Consider the following 20,136-nt stretch of genomic DNA (forward strand, 5'->3'; position numbering starts at 1 on the left):
TTGTGATTTTACTTACTGCTCAAGTAAATGCCGCTTACAGACTACTTCTATGTGCAAAGGGGGTAGGAGTATATTATATTTGCAGCACAGAACAAACATTTATTCATAAAGCATTACTATCATCAGTTGCAGCCACTCGAGTTTTCTTTTTAGAAGAAAAGGACACTAGTCAAACAATGACTAGGGAGGTAAATGACCTATAAAAACTTGTGTGCATAAATCATAACCACACAAATACAGTTGGAATAACTGTGTATGAAAATAAAGTGTCCAATCACCTTAAAAAAATCTCACCATAACTTCTCGCAAATAATTAGCGCTTGATTTAGACCAGTAATATAAAAATACTGCACTTCACCTAATGAAGCTTACTTGTACAGACATGGGTGACTAAGCAAGCACTGAAAAAGCGTTGACAGCAAACCTGCCTACTTGCAGTGGTACTGCCTGATGTGCTACTGCTTTTCTTATTTGTGGTACACAGATGCCACCTCCTGGCCGTTTTGATACCTCAGACAAACTTCTGTATCAGGTATTGAATGAGTGAGCATATTTCTTAGAGAGAGCAGTTCGTCTACGTGATTAAATACTTTAATCCTTATGTTAGAATTTCTCTATTCCCAGCTAAAAAAAAGAATATGCAGCTCTGCATGGGGACATACTCACACCTGACAGGCATAAGTATGTGGCAGACAAGTGACTGCATGATTCCCAGCAGTGCCCAACAAGGTACGCTCAATCCTGTCTCCCCAAGCTGGCCACGAGCCTCAGAACTTCATTTCCTCCTGACAATGAGGACAATGGGATAATGGGACAAGCCATTATTTGATCGCAACTACCAAATACAGCTACAGAAGCTGAACGCATTTTACAACTGAAACAGATGCGTACTACTCATAACATGCAGATGCTTACAGGTGTTTATTTCAGCAGAAGGCCGAAAGGATCTACTTGTTCTGAGCCTAGACTTTGCTGAAACACCTTTTTCAGAGTTATCGCACCCTTCCAGCTTTACACATGCCTTATTGTCTGTACCATAGAAAAGCACAAGTCAGGAGGCCATGTAAATTTCAAGTGAAGCCCCACATGCTGAGTGATCACAACACCTGAACTGGAATGGCTCAGCAACTGTCCAAACAAAACTATTTCCTGTGAAGTGGCCCACAGCCCATACATGGATGAGCAGAGACAGGCCCCTAGGGGAGCCAACAGGGCCTAATACTTTAGGGCGAGAATAAAGATAGGAATGAGTGGGCCAATACAAACTTCTAGCAGTTCAACGTGGCCCACAAAGGGCTAAAACCTCAACTTACCACTATGGCCTAACCACGGGGGCAAGAATCACACCCACAGTTTTGAGGAAGACCAGAGGACCAGTCAGGATTGCGTATAGAAACCTTCATATAGTATGACAAAGCCCAGGAGGTAATTCTTTTCTATGATTTCCATGGCAGCTTTGATTTTTTTTCCCCTTAAGAATCCACAGATAATTTTAACAGACTTGGAGGTCTATCAGACTTACAGGAATTAAATCTGTACTTCTTACCAAGGGAAGCCTAGTTTCAATGCAGCAAGCTCTGAGCTATTATGAAGCCAAGCACTGTGGAAATATTCCAGTGCTGATCAAGAGAGAAGGTCTACCTATCAGACGAGTGCTGGATAAACATGCAGTAAAACGCCAATTCTGCAGCAATAGCTTTTAATCCGCTGAGCTTCAACCACTAGATGGCATCTGCATGCTAGAGCAATTATGAAGAAAACGACAACGGGATGAGGAACTTTTCATAACTGTCTTTAAATAGAATTAGTACAAACAAGAGATTCAAGGAATAGAATGCATCTTCTTATCCTAGGTGGTAAAGGCAAGACAAAAGCCTCCACAAGACAAGTATATTGGTCGCTTGTTGTTGTACCTCTAGGTAAGAGCCGTAAGTAGAAAAGAAAAGGTGTTTACTATCAATCCTTCAACAGATTGGGGCCTTCAGCCTTACAGCCCACACTCTTAATAAGATCTAGTTTCCAAGAGATGTAGTAAAGATGTAATTAAGATACCCATTAAAATGTAATTCTTGTAACACGTTCCCTCTCCCAGCATTTCACAGAAATTGCACATTATCTTTGAGGAAGGTGCAAAAACCTGCTCAGGAATAGCAACCCAAAAAGTAAATATAAAATATTCAGGGGGTAGCTAAAGGAAAATTGCTGATTTATATAAGCCCTGATATTCAACATGAATAAAATCACAGAAATGCTGCTAGAAAGTATCCAGAGGCAGCAATGTGAAACAGTTGTACCTACTACACCATATGTAGGTTGGGACTTCAAAGCAAAATGGGGAAAATCATTACACTGGAAAATATTTACTCACCAAGGCTAACGTCCTTTGCACTTTTTTTAAAACTCGACATTGTGTGTTCCTCTGCATCATGTTAAGCTACACCAGTTTGTCCACAAGATACTTTTTTCCCCCCTAGCTAAGCCTTTTAAATAATTAGATGCATCCAAAATATTCTCTCACATCCTAAAGATTCAACCCTTTAAAACAACATGAGCAGGCAGAACTTTCTATCAAAGGTGGGAAAAAACTTCACTAAGTTATTCTGCTCTCTGCAAACGTAATTCAGTATTTTCAAATGATTTATCTGTAAGAGACTAGAAAACTGTAATCCTGCCTATTTGCTTTGCTTCCTGCATTCAACAGGAACTCAGAATAAGTTCAAACACTGAAACTTACCATTTGGGCATGCCTATCATATTTCAACAGGACATTCATGTGCTGCTTGTTTGTAGAGCTCTGCCAGGGAATACTATGCTATTCTCATCTTACCTTACCATAAAACTTTTATCTCCACCTGAAGATACAGAATAGCCTTTTCTGATCTTTATTAGCAGCTGGATCCAGTTAGCACCTGCTTTCTGATAAGGTTGTTCCAAAGATTTGAGTTTGCAGTACGCTAAACATGAAGCTTCATCTGCAGAAACAGTTAAACAAGGCAGCAGAACCCAGGAAAGGGGCTGGGCCAGGCCTCATCTAGTGCACACAGACTAAAGCTCCAGCTGTTCAGGCTGCTTCAAGACAGTAACCAGTTTTCCTTGGAAGAGATTACTATAACCACATATTGGCAACGGTTGGGTGGAAAGCTTCTTCTGTTTTTTCATTCTCATGTCTTTGAACGTACAGGTATAGGGATTAACTGGAGTTAAAACAGAACAGTGGAGAACAGAATGAAATTTTGTCCTTATTACCAATGAACACGTTGAGATTATTTTAACAAGGAACATACAGAACAAATAACTGGATAATTTTGAGTGTTTCTTAACAACTTGAGGGATCTTCAAGGCAGTCCCAGTTCTAGAAATCCCCGGAAGATGAGAACCTGGCAGGCCTGTAACAACACACAGTACCAGATTTGCAGCTTATCTTGGTAACTCATTTATTGTCCCAACACTGACTTACTGTCATGTGTTTTTCGAGTGTTCACTCCAACACGGTTTGAGGTTCCTTCAGCTTTGATCATCTGATAAAAGCAGTAAGAAGAATGTTTGGTTATAAGCCCATGAGTTGTGTGCAGCCACCTGGTTAGATGCTGCCATCAAAACCCTGGTCAACCTTTGGAATAAAGCAAGCAAAATCAGTTTCTGAAGAAGCATACAGATGCACCAAGTGTGCCCTTGAAAAATGCTACTGCTAATTAGCAGACGCAAGCAGATTACAGAAGAGAAAAAACATCCAGGGCTATGCCCAAATATTCCATGCCTGGCATTGATTCACTGAATTGCTTTTTGCTATTGATAAGCAGGACTACATGCATAGTATGGAGTTCTTCTAACAGTCAGGCCTCTTCAGATGCACAAAGAACTGGTATTGTAAATATGCTCCGAAACATGAACTTCAGCTCAGTTCTGTTTTGCATAAAAACTACACTATTCTCTAATGCACATGATTAGCCCATGTTGACTGAGACAGACATCCAAAACATGTTGTGCTGTCGTCACCTCTGCTCCAACGTAAGGAGACATTCTCTTGCTCTTGATGTTTTCTCCAGTCTATTTGAAGCCAAATATTCACATTTAGCTTCATGTACATTACAAAGAAGATGTGTCAATCATAAACCATGTTACAATTCAAACAAGTTCAAGAGCAATACAATAGTGACAGTATCACTTTGCTTATGTGCTTTGGTAAGCTGTAATGCTAACTGTCGGGTTTGTGTAAAATGCATTCCTCTCTCACAAACCTGACAGCAAGGGAAGTTCCAGATATACCAGCCACGGAAACGACCCTGACAGTTTGCCAGGAAGAAATGAAACACCAGATTAAAAGCTAGGTTTTTACAACTATTAGCTATGCAAGCCTCCACAAAGAGGGTACCGTGTTTTTTTTTTTTTTTGTTAACCTTTTGAGCTTTACAACAAAGGGCAAGCCTGGGATGCTCATGTTTGTAATCTACATAATCTTAAAATTCCAGCTACCCAAAACCGAGCTACTCGGGTCACTTTCAATTCAAACCATATTTGGTAGCAGCAATGTCTGTCATATTTCCATTACTAGAGAGAGAAAAATGTGTTTATCCATCCTAAACTAACCACCTACTGCTGCAGTAATTTCAGCTGTCAGCTTCCACAGTACGATAGCAATATCCTCTTGGACTTGAAAGATAAGCCACAGATGGGATCTCTTCTTCATATAAAGAATATCTTACTGCTCATCAACTCCTGTTTCTATAATCTTTTGACAGAAACGCAGCAGAAGACTGCACAGGCCCTAGGAGTTCTTGGAGACAGCTACAAAAGCAAGCAGGATCTTTATCTTCAAAAGAACCTTAAAATAGGGATGTAGCATACTAACAACAAAATCCTTCCACAAAAAGGAAATAAAAATAACAAAAGGCCTTCCACAGGTCTGAAGACTCTCCAGCCACAGTTTCCCAGGAAAGTAAGAACAAAGCAATGCACTGCACCAGGATACTACAAGCAGTAGCATACATAGCTATTAAGTCCTCTTAGGGATAAGATGGTACAAACTGTCTTCCTAATAGGAACATGAAGCTTGTTGACACCGAACAGAACATTTGCGTAGTCATGCTGCAAATTAGTTAGAATCACACTGCAAAAAAAAAAAAGTCAGAAACAATGAATGAGACCATCTCAAACTTGTGTCTAGAAGTACTTCTGTATGTCTAGATGTGGCAAACAATACAGCCCACTAATATAAGACCAGTTAGAATGTTTTCAGTGAGTCTATTTCCTACAACATTTTCTGGAAATAGATCAGATCAGCACAAACAAGCCTACCCATGCGGAGACAGTGCTCAGTGTTAGAGCAACATAATGATCACAACTATATTTAAATGTGTATTTCTTCCTCCTTTAAAGTAGCTAACAATTATGAATATTCCATGCGTAGAAAACATCGTTAAGAAGCATTCAGAGTAACTCTGACAAAAAAAGTCTCAGATCAACGATCAATCAATGTGGAAGACCAAAGAAGAACTTCCCTACAGAAACACCTCAAATTACATTAAAGCAGATTTTTCTCTAACTCTTGGGTATCACAAAAAGTCTGTCAACCAACAAGGAAAAGGACAAGATGTTGTGTGCCATGTTGCACTCTACTATGAAACCAAGAATGGATATTACTGTCAGATAAAAAAGGGGTGTGGGAGAACAAGCAGAAATACTCCTCAGCTGGTGTAATATTTTTCGTCTCTTAACAGCTCATTCCAGAATACTGTTACTTCCGAGTTCACTAACACTGTGCTACTTGGCAGCATTTTAACCTTGTACAGACAAGATGCTTACATGAAAAAAAAGTTGTCAACAATCAGTCCATCAGCAATTTCCATGGAAAACTTTGAGCCCACATTGTTAGGCCAGTCTGAATTTCCTGGACATTGACTGAAGTAACCAAAAACTACAGGCAGCAGGGTCATTTCCTTTCTTCTCCTTAGTCTTGTCCTGCTCCCCCCCAGCTAGTCATTCATACTAACACTGTCATAGCATAGATGTTTTCCATTATGCAGTCTTGCCTGAAACAAGGAGAATTACACTATTAGCATGTCAATGTTTTGTAGAATCAATAAGGCATTCATCACTTTTTCCAACTTTTGGGGACTTTCAAAGAGATTTAAGCTTGAAAAGTGATTAAAATCCATGCTGTCTTTTCCATGTCTGTATCTCTATGAGATAAAAAAAAAAAGCCTACCCTATGTTATGCTTGAAACTCTAGCCCCCAAACCTTTGACAGTTTAAAAGATCAGAAACCAACGTAGCTACTGTCTCACAAGGTCTGTTGCTACACCTCAAAGCATAGTATTTGAAGCCAAACTTTTCCATCAGATCTTTCAAATATTTAACGCTCCAGTAAGAACTGCATACGCTGCTTGCGGTTGTTGACTTCACAGATGATTAAATGAAAGTTATAAAAAGCTACTGATTTCTGGACCATCTCAATTACTTTACAAGAATTAATTTTATCAGAGCATAATTAGTCTCAGGTTCTCATTTCTACCTTTTTCCATATTGGGCAATAGATCCACATTAACATTGTAAATGTGAGCTGAATTGGTACAGTAAGTTTTGTCTTCCTGACTTAGTTTTGATATTCCATACCAGAAACATCTGTAGAGGTTAAGATTATTAAACCCTGTATTTTTAACCTAGTATGGGATGATGAAGGATGTTGGCAGGCATCCCAGTCACCCAGTGGTAAAAAAGCAATCAAACTAATTGCCAGTGATTGCTGCTATACAAAAACAGCAATTTCTTCAGGATACCACCACTACATCTGGCTTCATAGCGTAATAAAATTAAACCAAGAATATCCTATTTCTTTAGGACACTTAAGAATGCCTTAAGATTCTCCCCTTGCGGCAGCTTCTGTAGTAAAAGTGAGCACATTAGGTACTCACAAATATAGCTTTACACCTGGACATTTCATACAGAAGACACTGTTCCAGAAACTAAGGAAAAAATAAGAAAGCATTAATCCAGCTGTTCGGTAACATTCCTTATAACAGAGGCTGGCACTTGGCAAAAAAGTATCATTTTCAAAACTCGTAAAACCAAACCTCAAGTAAGCAATGACTGAAGAGCACGAAGTTACCTCATCAAGGTCTACGTAACAGATTTCATCAATAACCTTGTGAAGAACCAACAATACTCTCACTCACACTGCTGTCATCACTGACTTGCAAGAACAAGCATCTTTGAGCAGTACCAGATGAAAACTACCTCTACATTTGATGCTATGTAGTCAACTTGCTTCACGATGGGGTAAATTAAACCACTGTTCAAAACCACAGACCAATCCAATATAAATCAGTAACATATTAACATATATGCTACTTTAAAAAAAAAAGCCCACACTTGTTGACTAACAGTAAACAGCAGTAAAAAATAACCAGTCAGACTTCATTCAAATGAATTAGACAACTTTTACTAAATGAAAAAAACTACATTTAAAATATGCATTTAAAACAAAAATGGAATTAGAAAAGAGACTTAAATCCATTTTGAAGAACTTGCTCACTGTGTCAGAAATCAATATAACTCTCGCATTATATAATGTGCCAGTTCATAAAATGTAAGTTATCAGAATCTTCAATTTAACATTTTCAAAGACGATACTGAAGTCAAGAGTTTTACATCTACTGATGCACATTTAGAATGGTATAAATCTGCAGCCTTCCCCCAAATAATCTTACAAATTCAACAATATTCAGTAAAAGCTTTTGTATTGCATCCTAAAGCATCACAAATCTGTGCCTTTCATGTATCCTACTATAAACTTCTCTGTATCTCACCCTCTTGCCAATCTTTACCTTTTGAGAAAGGAGAGAACTGAAAAGAAATACTGCATAACTCTTGATCATGTACAGAAATTATTGCTACTATAGTACACTACAAAGCAGAAGTCTATACAATAGTATATGAAATTTGATCATGAAAATCCAAAGGATATAATCTTTAGTGACATAAGCCTTATAATCGTTGGACATTCATTTAGCAGTTTTAGCTCACCACTAGTCAGCCAACCCACTGTCCACTGATGAACATCCATTTAAATACACCCTCTTATGAAAAAGAATGTCAGCTGTCAAAGGCTTAGCAAATAAGGATCTTCATGTTCTGTGGAACTATGCAAGATGAATTCTGATGCAGGTAGGGAGTTACCTGGAAGCTAAGCATGCCAAAAGGTGTTTCATGCTAATAAAACTAAAGCCAAGGTACCACATAATCAAGTTACCAACTCATAGGCAATACCATTTTTGTCGTAAGTTAAATGAAGTGCCATAGCACAGTGTAATGTCAATAATTTAAAATAGTGTAGTGCACAAATTCATTGTGTGGCAGTTTAAGTTAAAAAGTCAAGACAGGGTTTTCTGTTCCAATTTACGTTGGCTGTCAAGCTATCCAGTCTAGGCATGTTGGAATTAGTTTGCCTTTTAATCACTACCGTACTATAAACTTTGCATTATAACGGAGCACATATTTGCGCGGCATTATTATGAGTAACATGAAGTTAGGGGGAGGATAAAAGATCAATGGCTGTTCTAAAAAGCCCCTTTCTTATTTCAAATTCAAAGAGAGCCAGGGAGTATGACTAGATACCATATTTGCATCATTCTAGCTACAAAATAACCAAAGTAAAAGCAATCAAGCAACAATAAGACCACATTACACAAATGGAACATCATGCTCTCATCTGGTTTAACTATTACATCAAGTTTTAACTGGGATGTTGGTCAACTTTAAAAACCGTGGTAAGTGTGAATATGTAGTTGCAATAGTTTTTTTTAATACTTTTTTTTAAACTATGCTGGATATTAGAACTTGGAGCTATACTTGTTACAATACAGTGTCGCACATCTTTCTACTAGAAAAATTAATAAAGATCCTTTACCCGTCTCTTTAAGTTAAACGTGTGACATCATAAAGGGTGTCAAATGGCTGGATGGTTTTACAGTGCACACTTATTATATACTGTAATATGGAGTTTTGTCCTTGACAGATCTGATGGTGTTTCTACAATATTCCTTTCTTCACCTCTTCTTCGGTGGATTAGCTGTGCGAGGTGGAGTGACCGGACGTCCAGAATTCAGTCCGCCATACTGGTACTTGGCTTTCTTTTCAGATGGTTTCAATATCTTAGAGAAAATAAATAAGTTCTTTTGAGTCACTGACAGCTGAGAACATTTCAAATGCCATTAAGCCAACATGAAATCTCAATCAGCAGGAACAGGGTGGGGAGCTGGAAATCACAGCATGATCCTACAAGTTTCTGAATCCTATGTACAACAGCAATATGTAAAACTAAATCTACTTCTACTACTTCTAAATCCCTCTAGTTCTGCCATTACGCTGGGGTGGGGAGACAGTGGAGAGAAAAGGAGCTGAAGACATCACATCCAAGGAGAAATACAGAATAAAACCTGAACAGAATAACCGCACTGAAAGGGTGCCATTAATCTGCACAATTATGTACTCTGATCATTAGGTATGACTAAAGAATCACCCAAGTAACACTAAAATGAGGATCTAAACAGAGGTAGTAACTAATACTTAGGAGTTTGGAAAACAAATCTCACGCAGTTGTCTGGGGAATAGTTGCTTTACAATTCTACTTCTCTGTCCACAGACATGAGCCTGCTGTGACACCATTTCTGTACCTCAAATGTATCAACCCAGTCTAACCATAAGCGTGTCAACAAGCAGATTAATTCAGTCTATACAGTCCAACACTTACAGGAATACTTAGTGTACAAATATATCATACCTGAAAGGAACACATCAGAGTTTCATCCACACTCATCATGCCCCCTGCATTGTCAAACTCTCCACAATAATTTGGAGCTGAGAATAGGGTGACCAACTGTCGTTTAGCAAAGAATTCATATCCATCTTCAACCACCTGTCAACACCAGAGAAATTATTCAGCTCTCAAACAAAAAGATACATGTTGAAGAAAAAGGCCAATCTTGAGGCAAACAGGACTTTTATGAACAGAATTCACCGAAAAAGTATTTTGTCTCAGCTTTCAAACAGGACAGGTTCAGTCGTTTTTGTCTATATGGACAGTGAATGCCAAATCACATAGCTTCAACTGTCTGACAACTCCAACGTTAACTATGCATCAGCTTCCCTGTTTAGCATTTTTATACTTGTAAGTCTGATTATGCACTGTCACTTTACAGATTCCCAGCATATTATTGGCTATACACTGAATTTGGATACGTTTGACCTGTTAGTTCAGAGCACAAAAGGTCTCGATACTACCTTCATTGCAATTGAACCATGAAGTTTTACTTAGTCCAGTGTTGACTGCACAAATCTTAAGTGTAGGCTTTTGTCAATTTTGACATCTAAGAGCAAGGTGGTTCTGCTATGCTTCCTCTAAGAGCACAATTCACCTTTAAGATAGAACAAGCAGTACAACATATCAACTAAGGATATTCCCCCTTCCCCAAAACAGAAGCTTCGCATTATAACACACTGAGATCAGTGCACATCAGAATACTGCTCAGTTTAGTCCAATTGCTGTGGTCTTTTGAAAGATATTACACTTTTAATAAAGAGCTGAAGCAACTACATGAACACAGAAAGGAATCTTAATCTGCAGTTGAGAAATCTTAACATCTATCCTGCATATCAGTATTTTTGCAATAAAATTGTAAGAAGTATTTAAGCGTTCTGATAGGGTACCCAGTCTTAGCCATACCACGATTAAAAATCTACTTTTCCTTCACAGCATGCCAGAGCTTTTTAAGTCAACTAAATAATGAAACTGAAATGTTACACAAGAAACTGAAACCTGATGTCCATCTACGCAGGACACTTGCTTAAAATAACTTGATAAAAATTGCAAACAAAAATGTGTACTTAAAGACAGCGCCAAAAATAACCCTGCTTTCTCCACATTTCAGCAAGTCAAACAAACCTACGCCAAAGTACTCTAGGTTACTGAACTAAAAGGCAGCAGTGCAAGATTTTATGTACAGGTTTGGAGAAACATTCAAAAATGTACTGAATACTTCCATGAAGTCAAGTAGAGACCATTTAAGCTGCAATTACTTGAGAACTACCTAATATTGAAGTGGAACAACTCTGCAACTTCAGTGTGGTTCCTGAGTTTACTTTGCCACTTTAAGCCTAGACATTTCATCTCTAATATTCACATAAAATAGTCTGACAGACAAACGAGATCGATCACTGGAGAAATCTAGTGTTAATATTTCACTTCATTGATATCAGAAACTCAGTTCAATATGAGACAACAGTAGGATGCAGCCTTATATTTCCTTTATTATGGACATTTTTCTTTTTCTGAAAGTAAAGCAACACCAACTAAGTTTAAATATATCCTACAGATAACCAACATCAAAAATGCATAAATTGTAGAAGGGAAAGTTTTAAGCAACAACAGTATAATTCATACCTGGTGAGCTCGACAGATCAAATCCAGATCATGACGATTCAGAAATTTACTGACCACATCAGCACCAAAAGTGAAAGAGACCCCACGATCATTTTCACCCCAACCTTGCACATCTTTGTCTGGGTCAGACCACAGCAGGTCACAGAGCAAGCCTTTGAAAGATAATGCAAGTGAAGATGTTAGTCTTAGGCAGTATTGTTCTACAAGTAAACCAGTTTTACCATAACTACCAGAGCAGATCTCCTAGGGGAAAAAAAAAACACAAAACCACACAACCAAACAAAAACCACCTTTGTAACAAATATAGCAATATTTGAATTTTGTCTGAGACAAAAGATGTCTGCAAAATCCTTGAGTAATCGGCAGGATTTTTCCCTTTACAAAGGACAGTACCTTCAGATGAAACAAAGTAGAGCCAAACATCTCCCTGAAATAATACTTAGTTGCAATATTCAGCATATTTACAGTGAGCATTTGAGGAGTTCAAAAATACTGCAGTGAGTGCACTTTAAAAGACAACCATCAATTTCACAGCTCACCAAGCAAGCTTAGTCTGAAAGTCACAGCGAATTGTAGAATCCTGCACAGGACCAGTCAGAAATACCACAAACAAATTTGTACCACGAGCTTCTGAATGTCAAAGCTTTCTTACAATACCTTAATAACCGTGACTAAATCAAAATTTAACAAAATTCTGGTAAATGGTTTCAAGTAGCACTTTCAGCTTGGTTGGACTACCCCTGACTTTTCAAAAAGCTTCATGCCAATCAGTTTGGAACCTAAATTCAAGTAATAAAAAATCTTTGTAATTTTTAGCACTGGTAAAGCACAGATCAAATCCAGATCTGTTGGCAGCACTCTCTGCTGCCAATGAAAGGTCAGCTAACACTGAGTTAAAACTGTGTACTGAAGAGGATCCTTTTGTTCAACTGCAATGCCTAAGGCCAATACAGCTGCAATACAAACAAGCCAAAGAGCATTCAAACTGTATCTCAGTTTGTATTGAACAGTACTTTCTTCACCTATGATGACTAACCCTTAGGTATTAAACTACTTAAGAACTTTGTTTCACAACCAAGAGGAGACACAATAGGCACTCAAAGTTTGATTTCCAGTTAAGCCGTTATTAGCTACACAAGATAATGAAGACACTTTTAAAAATAAAAGATCCTGCAAGTTATATTCAAGCAAAATCAATGTCAGAAACTCGTTGTGCAACTGGAGTATTTTGTCTTTATACACAGCTATCAAATGTTTTTTGGCAACAGTTACAGTTCCTCTGTAGAAGCTTGCCTTTATTTGATTTGCTTTTGAAAGATGTAACAGAGCAAGTAGAACTCCATTTTAAATATCTATCCAGAAATAAATTACTGAATACAGATGACATTTGATGAAAACTTACTGAAATTCAGTTCTATACTGAATATAACATTTTTCAAAACAATAGTTTCACTGCAATCCCTAGTGGTTTCTTAGCAGGAATTTCCAACTAGTGGCAGAAGCTGCTTGTCTCAACTGCTTAGGAAGTACTTCTCTGCCAGAGATCAAATAATGTTTCGGGTCATACATGGTTGTAAGCTAATTTGTCCTACCATCTTTTAACAGTTGTATAACAGAACCCTGCAACAAGCTTGTCCCATCTACACAACTAAAACTAAACCTTGCCACCCCAATAGGTTTATTTTAACATAAAACACCCACCATGACAATAGGTTAGGCTGGCTGGAAGAACACCAGAACACAGCTTTGAGATATTCAAGATTGCACAAAAGGAGCTAAAGTTTCCTAATAAGTGAATGGTCAGCAATGTCAACCAGAATACCTTGGCCGCACAAAATGCAACTACAAGTGTTACTAAAGCAAGTGATTTAAGTTGGAATACAGACTTAGATTTGAGCAAACAGCTTCAAAACCCCATGAAAAAGCCATCAAAATAAGAGGTCTTGAAACTGCAATTGACGTTGCAAAGGCTTTTTCCATCAGACTACAAGAAGCTATCGTAATGGTCTAATTGATCTAATCTTACCAGCACAAGCCACAAGAACATCTACTAGTAATTTCTACATCAACACAAGTGTTCATGAAGTAGCGTCCCTCTAGGAATGGATAGCTTTTAAGAATTCATAACTTTCACAGCAGCAAGACTGCTTCAGTTTATTTTCCACAATATTTACTTCCATTCAATAATATCAGTTGCCTCAAGTAGGCCCAAAAAACCAAAGTCCTTCAATGTCACTGTCACTTTTACCTCTGCTGGTAAACATCTGGCTATTGCTTCTGAAAGCAAAATGAAGACAGCAAATTTTGATCCACTCAGTAGATCAAAAGCTTTTTTAAAAAAAATCTGTGCTTATTTTTAGGAGGTACTAGGAATGCATGATTTCAGTGGAGTGTCCATGGAAACTGGAATTACATTCTGCAAGGGCATTCCTGAAGTGGGGGTGGCCCAAGCAGTAGTATTAGCCTGTTGAATAAAACTACCTTTTCTGAAAGATCTGATAAATTTAAAGTTTGACTCATTTGTACTGACATTTATGTTGATATGGAGTGAATTATAAATAGCATGAGGAAGAACTTGAGTATTTCTGTATTATAAATGACTACTTCATCTAGTAACGCATCTCAGTTTCAAGTGTGCATATACCAGCTTGCACTGAAGTATAGTTAAGGGACGATGGATATTAAAATCAGACCCTGAATTACTCCTAAGCATTAACACTGAACACATTACAGGAAGTAAAATTCTTCTGTTCCAAGGGTTAATTGTAATAATTTGTTTCCAAAAGCTTTAAATGTGATAAGCCCTCTGAAAGTTAACTTAAAATATTAGTTTCAACGGTAGTCTTAAAAAAAAATATACTATTGTACTGCCTGACAGTCTTTTCAATCCACTAGTAACAAAGTTTAGAATAAATAGGCCACTACAGAAGGTAATTAATACCATTCAAAAGATTATTGAATGCAAATTTCCAGTGCTTTCCGCACAATACGTGTACACAAAGTATAACTAATTAGCAGAAGAAAACTTCATGACTGGTATATTGATATAAGCAATGAAATTCCAATCACTCTGAAGTGACTATACAAATCTGAAGAGGAAGGAGACATTACTACTGGCCCCAGGTAAAGAGAAGCCCAAATACTTCAATACTCAGCAACCTTTAAACAGTTATCTTCTTCGACAGACTATAACGTTTGGGTGTGCCTAGCCTAGTCAAAGCAAGAAAAATAACAAGCTGTTGAGTTTCATTTGATCTTCCATTAGATTTCTGAGTTTAAGGAAGGCTTGGATAGGATGTCTTCGTCTGTTATAACAAGCAATAATGATGTGGGCAATAACCTCTAGCAGTACCAGATAACTGAGCCATCATGAGGAACAAGACGCATGTCCTGCAAGGAAGTCAGCGAATACTGTACTGAGTTAATGAATTCAGTCATTGCACTATCGCCTGTACAGAAACTGATTAAACCTGTTTCATCACTAACACCAATTTACAGTAAATTCCATGTCACTCACCTGTGTCAGGAACATCTGTAGGCCTCATAATTCTCCGGATCTGCTCCATTGACTGGAGATCTGGAGACAGTCCTGTAAGTACAAAAAACCCAAGCGCTTTATAAACACATTTTACCTGTTAAAAAGGGTTCCAGAGAACAAACAAAGGTTCAAAGTCATACAGCACCCATTGTTTCCACTGTAATATAAACAAAACAGTTTTCTGCAAGACCATTAAGCTCCTGAACAGGACACAGAATAACATAACTGAAACTACTAAGAAGTTTTAACTGTTTTCCTACCGGGCCACACAGCCCAGAACTCTACAGTTAAGTATGCTCTCTTTAACAGTGCACTAGAGAGAAAGCCAGTACAATTAAAATGGATGCAGATTACCTTCTTTGCAAGCAACTTACTTTCTAAAAGCTACAGGAAAATACCCTACCAGCTTTAAAAGACCACAAGCCAAAGCAGCCTGCAGGTATGACTAAAATTGTAAGCAAGTTTCAATGTGCTACCACCCATCAGTTGAGCTGCAGTCACTGGATGCTGTCAATGAATACTAGACTTTGCAACTGCAATAGATCAGGAGCACAAAGGTAGTCAGTCAAGAAGTCATCTACTACAGCTCAGCTGCTTAGTCATTTATAAAACCACAGTACCTTGATGAGTCAAGTCATTTATCACACAGAACACACCTCTTTTTGCATAGTTTTGTCATATTAACATGTACTTACAGCCGAAGGATGGGGTTCCAAAGCTACTCTGAACTGCTTAGGTATGCACTCCAGAACTGTTTTACTTGGCATACAGGCATGACAAAAGCCTACTAGATGCTCTGGGATCTTAACATGACCTTAACTAAAGGTATGAAAGTGAGCTGAATACTTAAGTGACCTACGACAAGTTCACCAAATAAAGAACAAGAGCCTGTAGTTCTAATGTGATCAAATGTTGTGTGTTAGCAAGCCATATCCATTTTACACAGTCCAGAACTTTGAATGTAACAGGAAATCTGTCACTGGAGAGGAGTCACCACATAAAGGAACTTCAGCTAACGTCCAGGTTTGGACAGTGGCAACGTACATGTTGGATCAACAATGACTCCAACACATTTGATGTAAAGAAGGACCTGAAGAACTTTCCTAAAAGTATTAACAGAAAAAGCTGAAATCTTAGAGTGGTTTCATGATAAAAGCCTTCTGTCCTCATCAGCTTGTTGAAGGTATCTTCATGACAATACCCTGGAGTTGTGAAAGGTGAATCTTTTGATGAATACTGTAACAAAGAAGTTTAAGCCAGTTCTACTTGCACAACAATACAGGGAGAGTAACATAAATTCAAACAGATAACCAGCTTTTAAGCTTCGACCAACCCTATCACTTCTCCCTCCCCAAACCTGACCCATTTGCATGCAGAGTACATTAGCACAAAGGTGTGTAGGTTCCAGGGAGCACCACACCCTGACACAGTAATGGGCAGTCTCACTGATGTTAGCACAACCAGTTTGTGACTTTCTGCGGGCTTACAGCTCTCAACATTTCGGGTTACACCCAAAATATGAAGTATTTTAAAAGAAAACTGTTATTACACACCATGTCTCAGTGCTGTAGCTGTTAATTTTGTTATTTTACACTGCTGTAAAATACCAAACGCCCACAAAACTACCTGCATGTTTGTAGACCTCTGTAATGATTCAAGAGGCCATCTTTCCCCAAGTATCGTAATTTCCCTTGCACAAACAGAAATAGCTAACGTCTGAAATTCAGATCTACAGACAAGAACCGTGCACGATCAGCATCAAATCAAAGAGCTAAGGCAAACAGGCTGCTGAAACTCGGTCAGGCTGCTCCCGCTACAGTGATTGCTGCAACCCATGTATTGAAAATAAACTGAAAAGTACACCATTGAATTAAGCTGTCTTGTCACATAATGACAGCCGAGCACAAAAAAAGTACCATTCAGCACATTATCTTCTTGAAGCGTAAGAGCACACCCTCCCTAATGGAAAACAGAAAATGAATTGTCATTACTCCTGGCAGACTCATCAAGTCCAGGCACTAGATTTGAAACCACTCTCATCATGCAGAGCTGGTAAAGTGATTGTTACATATTTTTAGAGTGTAATCCAGAAAGCTCCTATGATCTCTCTGGATACGACGTAGGAATATCAAGAAGACTCCCCAGCTTCAACATACATTCCATGTCAGGAATGTCACAAGATAGAAGATTTTCAAGCTCTGGGATTCTGTTTTTCTAGCATTCTACTAAACTAACACAGTTCTCATTTCTGAGATTAGATTTAATGTGGTCAGACCAATGTGCTTCATCAACATGATGCTACAGCATGGGCTTAATTTGTAGAAATTCGGAAGTTATCACAAAAAGTCTCTAAAGATTAGAACTAGCACATGGCATCACAAAGACGACAATACATACAGAATACAAAGCAGAGCTGGGAATGGTTATGGAATAAGCTTCAATGAAGTGAGATAAAGAACAAAGAAGTTATCTGAGAGGACAGCTTTGAGAAAAAAGCCAGAATATGACTTCTATGCGCAGCATGGAAAGACAGGGAAGAGATTTAATAAGGAGGGGAGGAGGCAAGCGAGAAGACTACAATGAAAGATCCTTTGGCAGAGTGAACATTTGGAGAAAGGGATGGCAAGAGAGGTTTGACTAATACTGTGATATACAGAACGCAGAAGTCTGAGTAAAAAAAAAAAAGCTGATTTGGGATTTTAAGCTGTTGTAGGTAGCCTACTGGGGTAAGTTAGGTGCCTTTTGTTTACTATGTTATGCGGTTTTGCAAAGTTTTATTATATATCCCATAGGACAATATTTTTAAAATAAACTATGCAAAAATGCGCAATATAGTAAAAAAGGCACCTACCTTATATCTACCTGCTAGCTTCAACCTCCAGCAGAGTTGTATGGTTAGTGCTGCTGCCTCAGTGTTTATTATAGTAGTAACATCATGAAAAGGCGTTGACAATCCATGACTTCAGGGGATCTGGAATGCAGTTTTGGACAGGATTGGAGAAGAGTGGAAAAAGGGCAGAGCTTAAGTGCTGAAGGGCCATTTTCATTTAGCAGGAGCACACAGCACATTTAGTAAGCGTTTCACTTTATTTTACAGCTTGTGAGTGACAGTAATTTCAGTTACAGATGAAACCTGTACAAGTTTAAGGGACAATGAATAACCAATAAAACGGTAAATACTGTTCTGCTTTTTTTTTTTCTTCACAAGAGGATCCTCTAAGTGTACTATGCATAACAGAAGTTTTCTTCCTTCCTTAAAGAGGTTAAACCCTCTCCTCCCTCCCCCCCAATAAGTTAACAAAGCTTCATATTTTTCTTGAAAATAACTTTCTAGGCTTCTTGCTTGTAACTCAGGTCTGAAGTGCACATAAACATTAAGGTATTTGTTTTTTTCATAGAATGAAGCATTCTACTCTACCTGCTAAGCATCCTTGATGACCTTCCACCACCTAAGCTTAATTATTTACCTGGAACGCCCCTGTATTTTGTCAACATTCATTCTGTTTCCCAAATAAAACAAAATACAAAGTGGTATAAGAATAGCAAAGGAACACTTCTTTTACCAGCTTTTTCTGAAAGTTATGACTTTTTTTAGCCATTGCTGATGACTTCCTCTGTGCATGTTATTTTGTATCTTACATTCTTAAAATTTTGAGATCTAGCTCATAATACAGGTAACAGGCCCTTAAAAAAAAAATAGACACCACACCACAACGATGAGAATGAGAACAAGAAATGCTCCTATGATAAAACAACCATTTCTCTAACATGCCAGTGCTACCTGGAGACCAGCACAGACACAACTGTCTGTATTAATTCTGCATTTAGAAACAAGATAATACCTCAGAGCATATTATGCTTAAAACTGATAAGCTTAGACTAGCAGGCACTGTACGCTGAAGCTTCCAATACAAGATGCAAGAGAAGGCAGGATCATTTTTATTGCACATTCCATACAGACAGAGCCCTTGTAAAGATACTCATGAAGAATAAAGGCAGAGTAGCAGTCATCAATACAACCTCAGTCTCAAGAAATCTCTTCAGGAATTTCGTGTGCACGCTATGTCTACGTCCCAACAGAGCTGTTCAGTCAAACTAGAAGTTTCTGCAAGGCTCTTACTTCCACTAATCTCTAATCACCTCACTGACAATGCCGTTGTGACACCTACCAGGTCATTTCTGGATCACTTGATACAAGGCAGCAAGCTGCTTAATAATGGAGGCAGTTGCAAGTTGCAAGAAGGTGGGACGGCTCTTTCTACTACAACAGTATTTGGAAAGTGTTGTCAATTGTTTGAATTGTGACAGGACTCTGCCAGGTCCCAAAGACCTGGAAGCATCACTGCCCAGAAAAATACAGAGTCTCCTTCTACAAAGAAAAGCACCTGAATAAGTTCCGATGTGGGCAGAAGTCACAAGCCTCTTGCAGACCAACAACAAACGCTTTGTTCACTACCGGAACCGGGCAGCACTGGAACAGGCAGCAGAATGTAGGTTTTCCAACAGGGAAGGTTCTATGGAGTCAGGGCAAGCCATGGTTGACCTGATCTAATGTTAGTCTTACTTCAAGCAAGAGGTTTAATTATGTGAGCAAAAAGTTCTCTTCCACCATCTTACAAAACCAGCTAAAGAGGCCAAGACTACAGAGCTGGGGTTATTCATGAAACTTGTTCTTTCAATTTACTGCTACAGCTCCCAGTGTTTGCTATCAGTCCGTGCAGTCCTAGCTACGGCAAATGAAGCAAGTTAGGCATGAGTTCTAGTATTCAGTGTCCTTCAAAGAGGGACATATTGATGTAAATACTTAGACACACCCCTTTGGCAAAGGCAGCCACGTGTATCTGGTTAGGATAACACCTGCCCGCTGCCAGGTGCGCAGAAAAGCACAAGACATAATGATGACCTTTACAGACAATATAAAGATAAGCCTCTCCATCTAAATATCAGGTATGCAAATGCATGCTCCATTTGATATAATATTAACCCAAAGATCAGGTTAGACACGGCCTTTAAAAGCAGTCACCAACTTACCTCCGTGACAGCAGAAGATCTTCTCATCCACAATAGCTGCAATAGGCAGACAGTTAAAGCAGTCTGTGAAGGTCTTCCAGAGCTTAATGTTAAACCTCCGCTTGCCTACAAGAACAGTGCATGACATTAG

General features: G+C 38.4%; 1 protein-coding gene across 1 annotated transcript in view; it reads right to left on the reverse strand.

The window, feature by feature from the left end:
• Positions 1-7,416: 7,416 nt before the first annotated feature.
• Positions 7,417-20,136, reverse strand: part of PPP1CB (protein phosphatase 1 catalytic subunit beta) — a 29,480-nt gene continuing 16,760 nt past the window's right edge. Inside the window, exons 4-8 of the mRNA XM_048079451.2 lie at positions 20,007-20,111; positions 14,955-15,026; positions 11,438-11,589; positions 9,779-9,913; positions 7,417-9,149 (exon numbers count right to left, since the gene is read on the reverse strand). Coding sequence (XP_047935408.1) covers positions 9,045-9,149; positions 9,779-9,913; positions 11,438-11,589; positions 14,955-15,026; positions 20,007-20,111 — 569 coding nt within the window. The 3' untranslated portion in view covers positions 7,417-9,044. The remainder of the gene's footprint in view (positions 9,150-9,778; positions 9,914-11,437; positions 11,590-14,954; positions 15,027-20,006; positions 20,112-20,136) is intronic.

This window comes from Anser cygnoides, chromosome 3 (assembly GCF_040182565.1).
Source record: "Anser cygnoides isolate HZ-2024a breed goose chromosome 3, Taihu_goose_T2T_genome, whole genome shotgun sequence".
NCBI classification, from domain to species: Eukaryota; Metazoa; Chordata; class Aves; order Anseriformes; family Anatidae; genus Anser; species Anser cygnoides.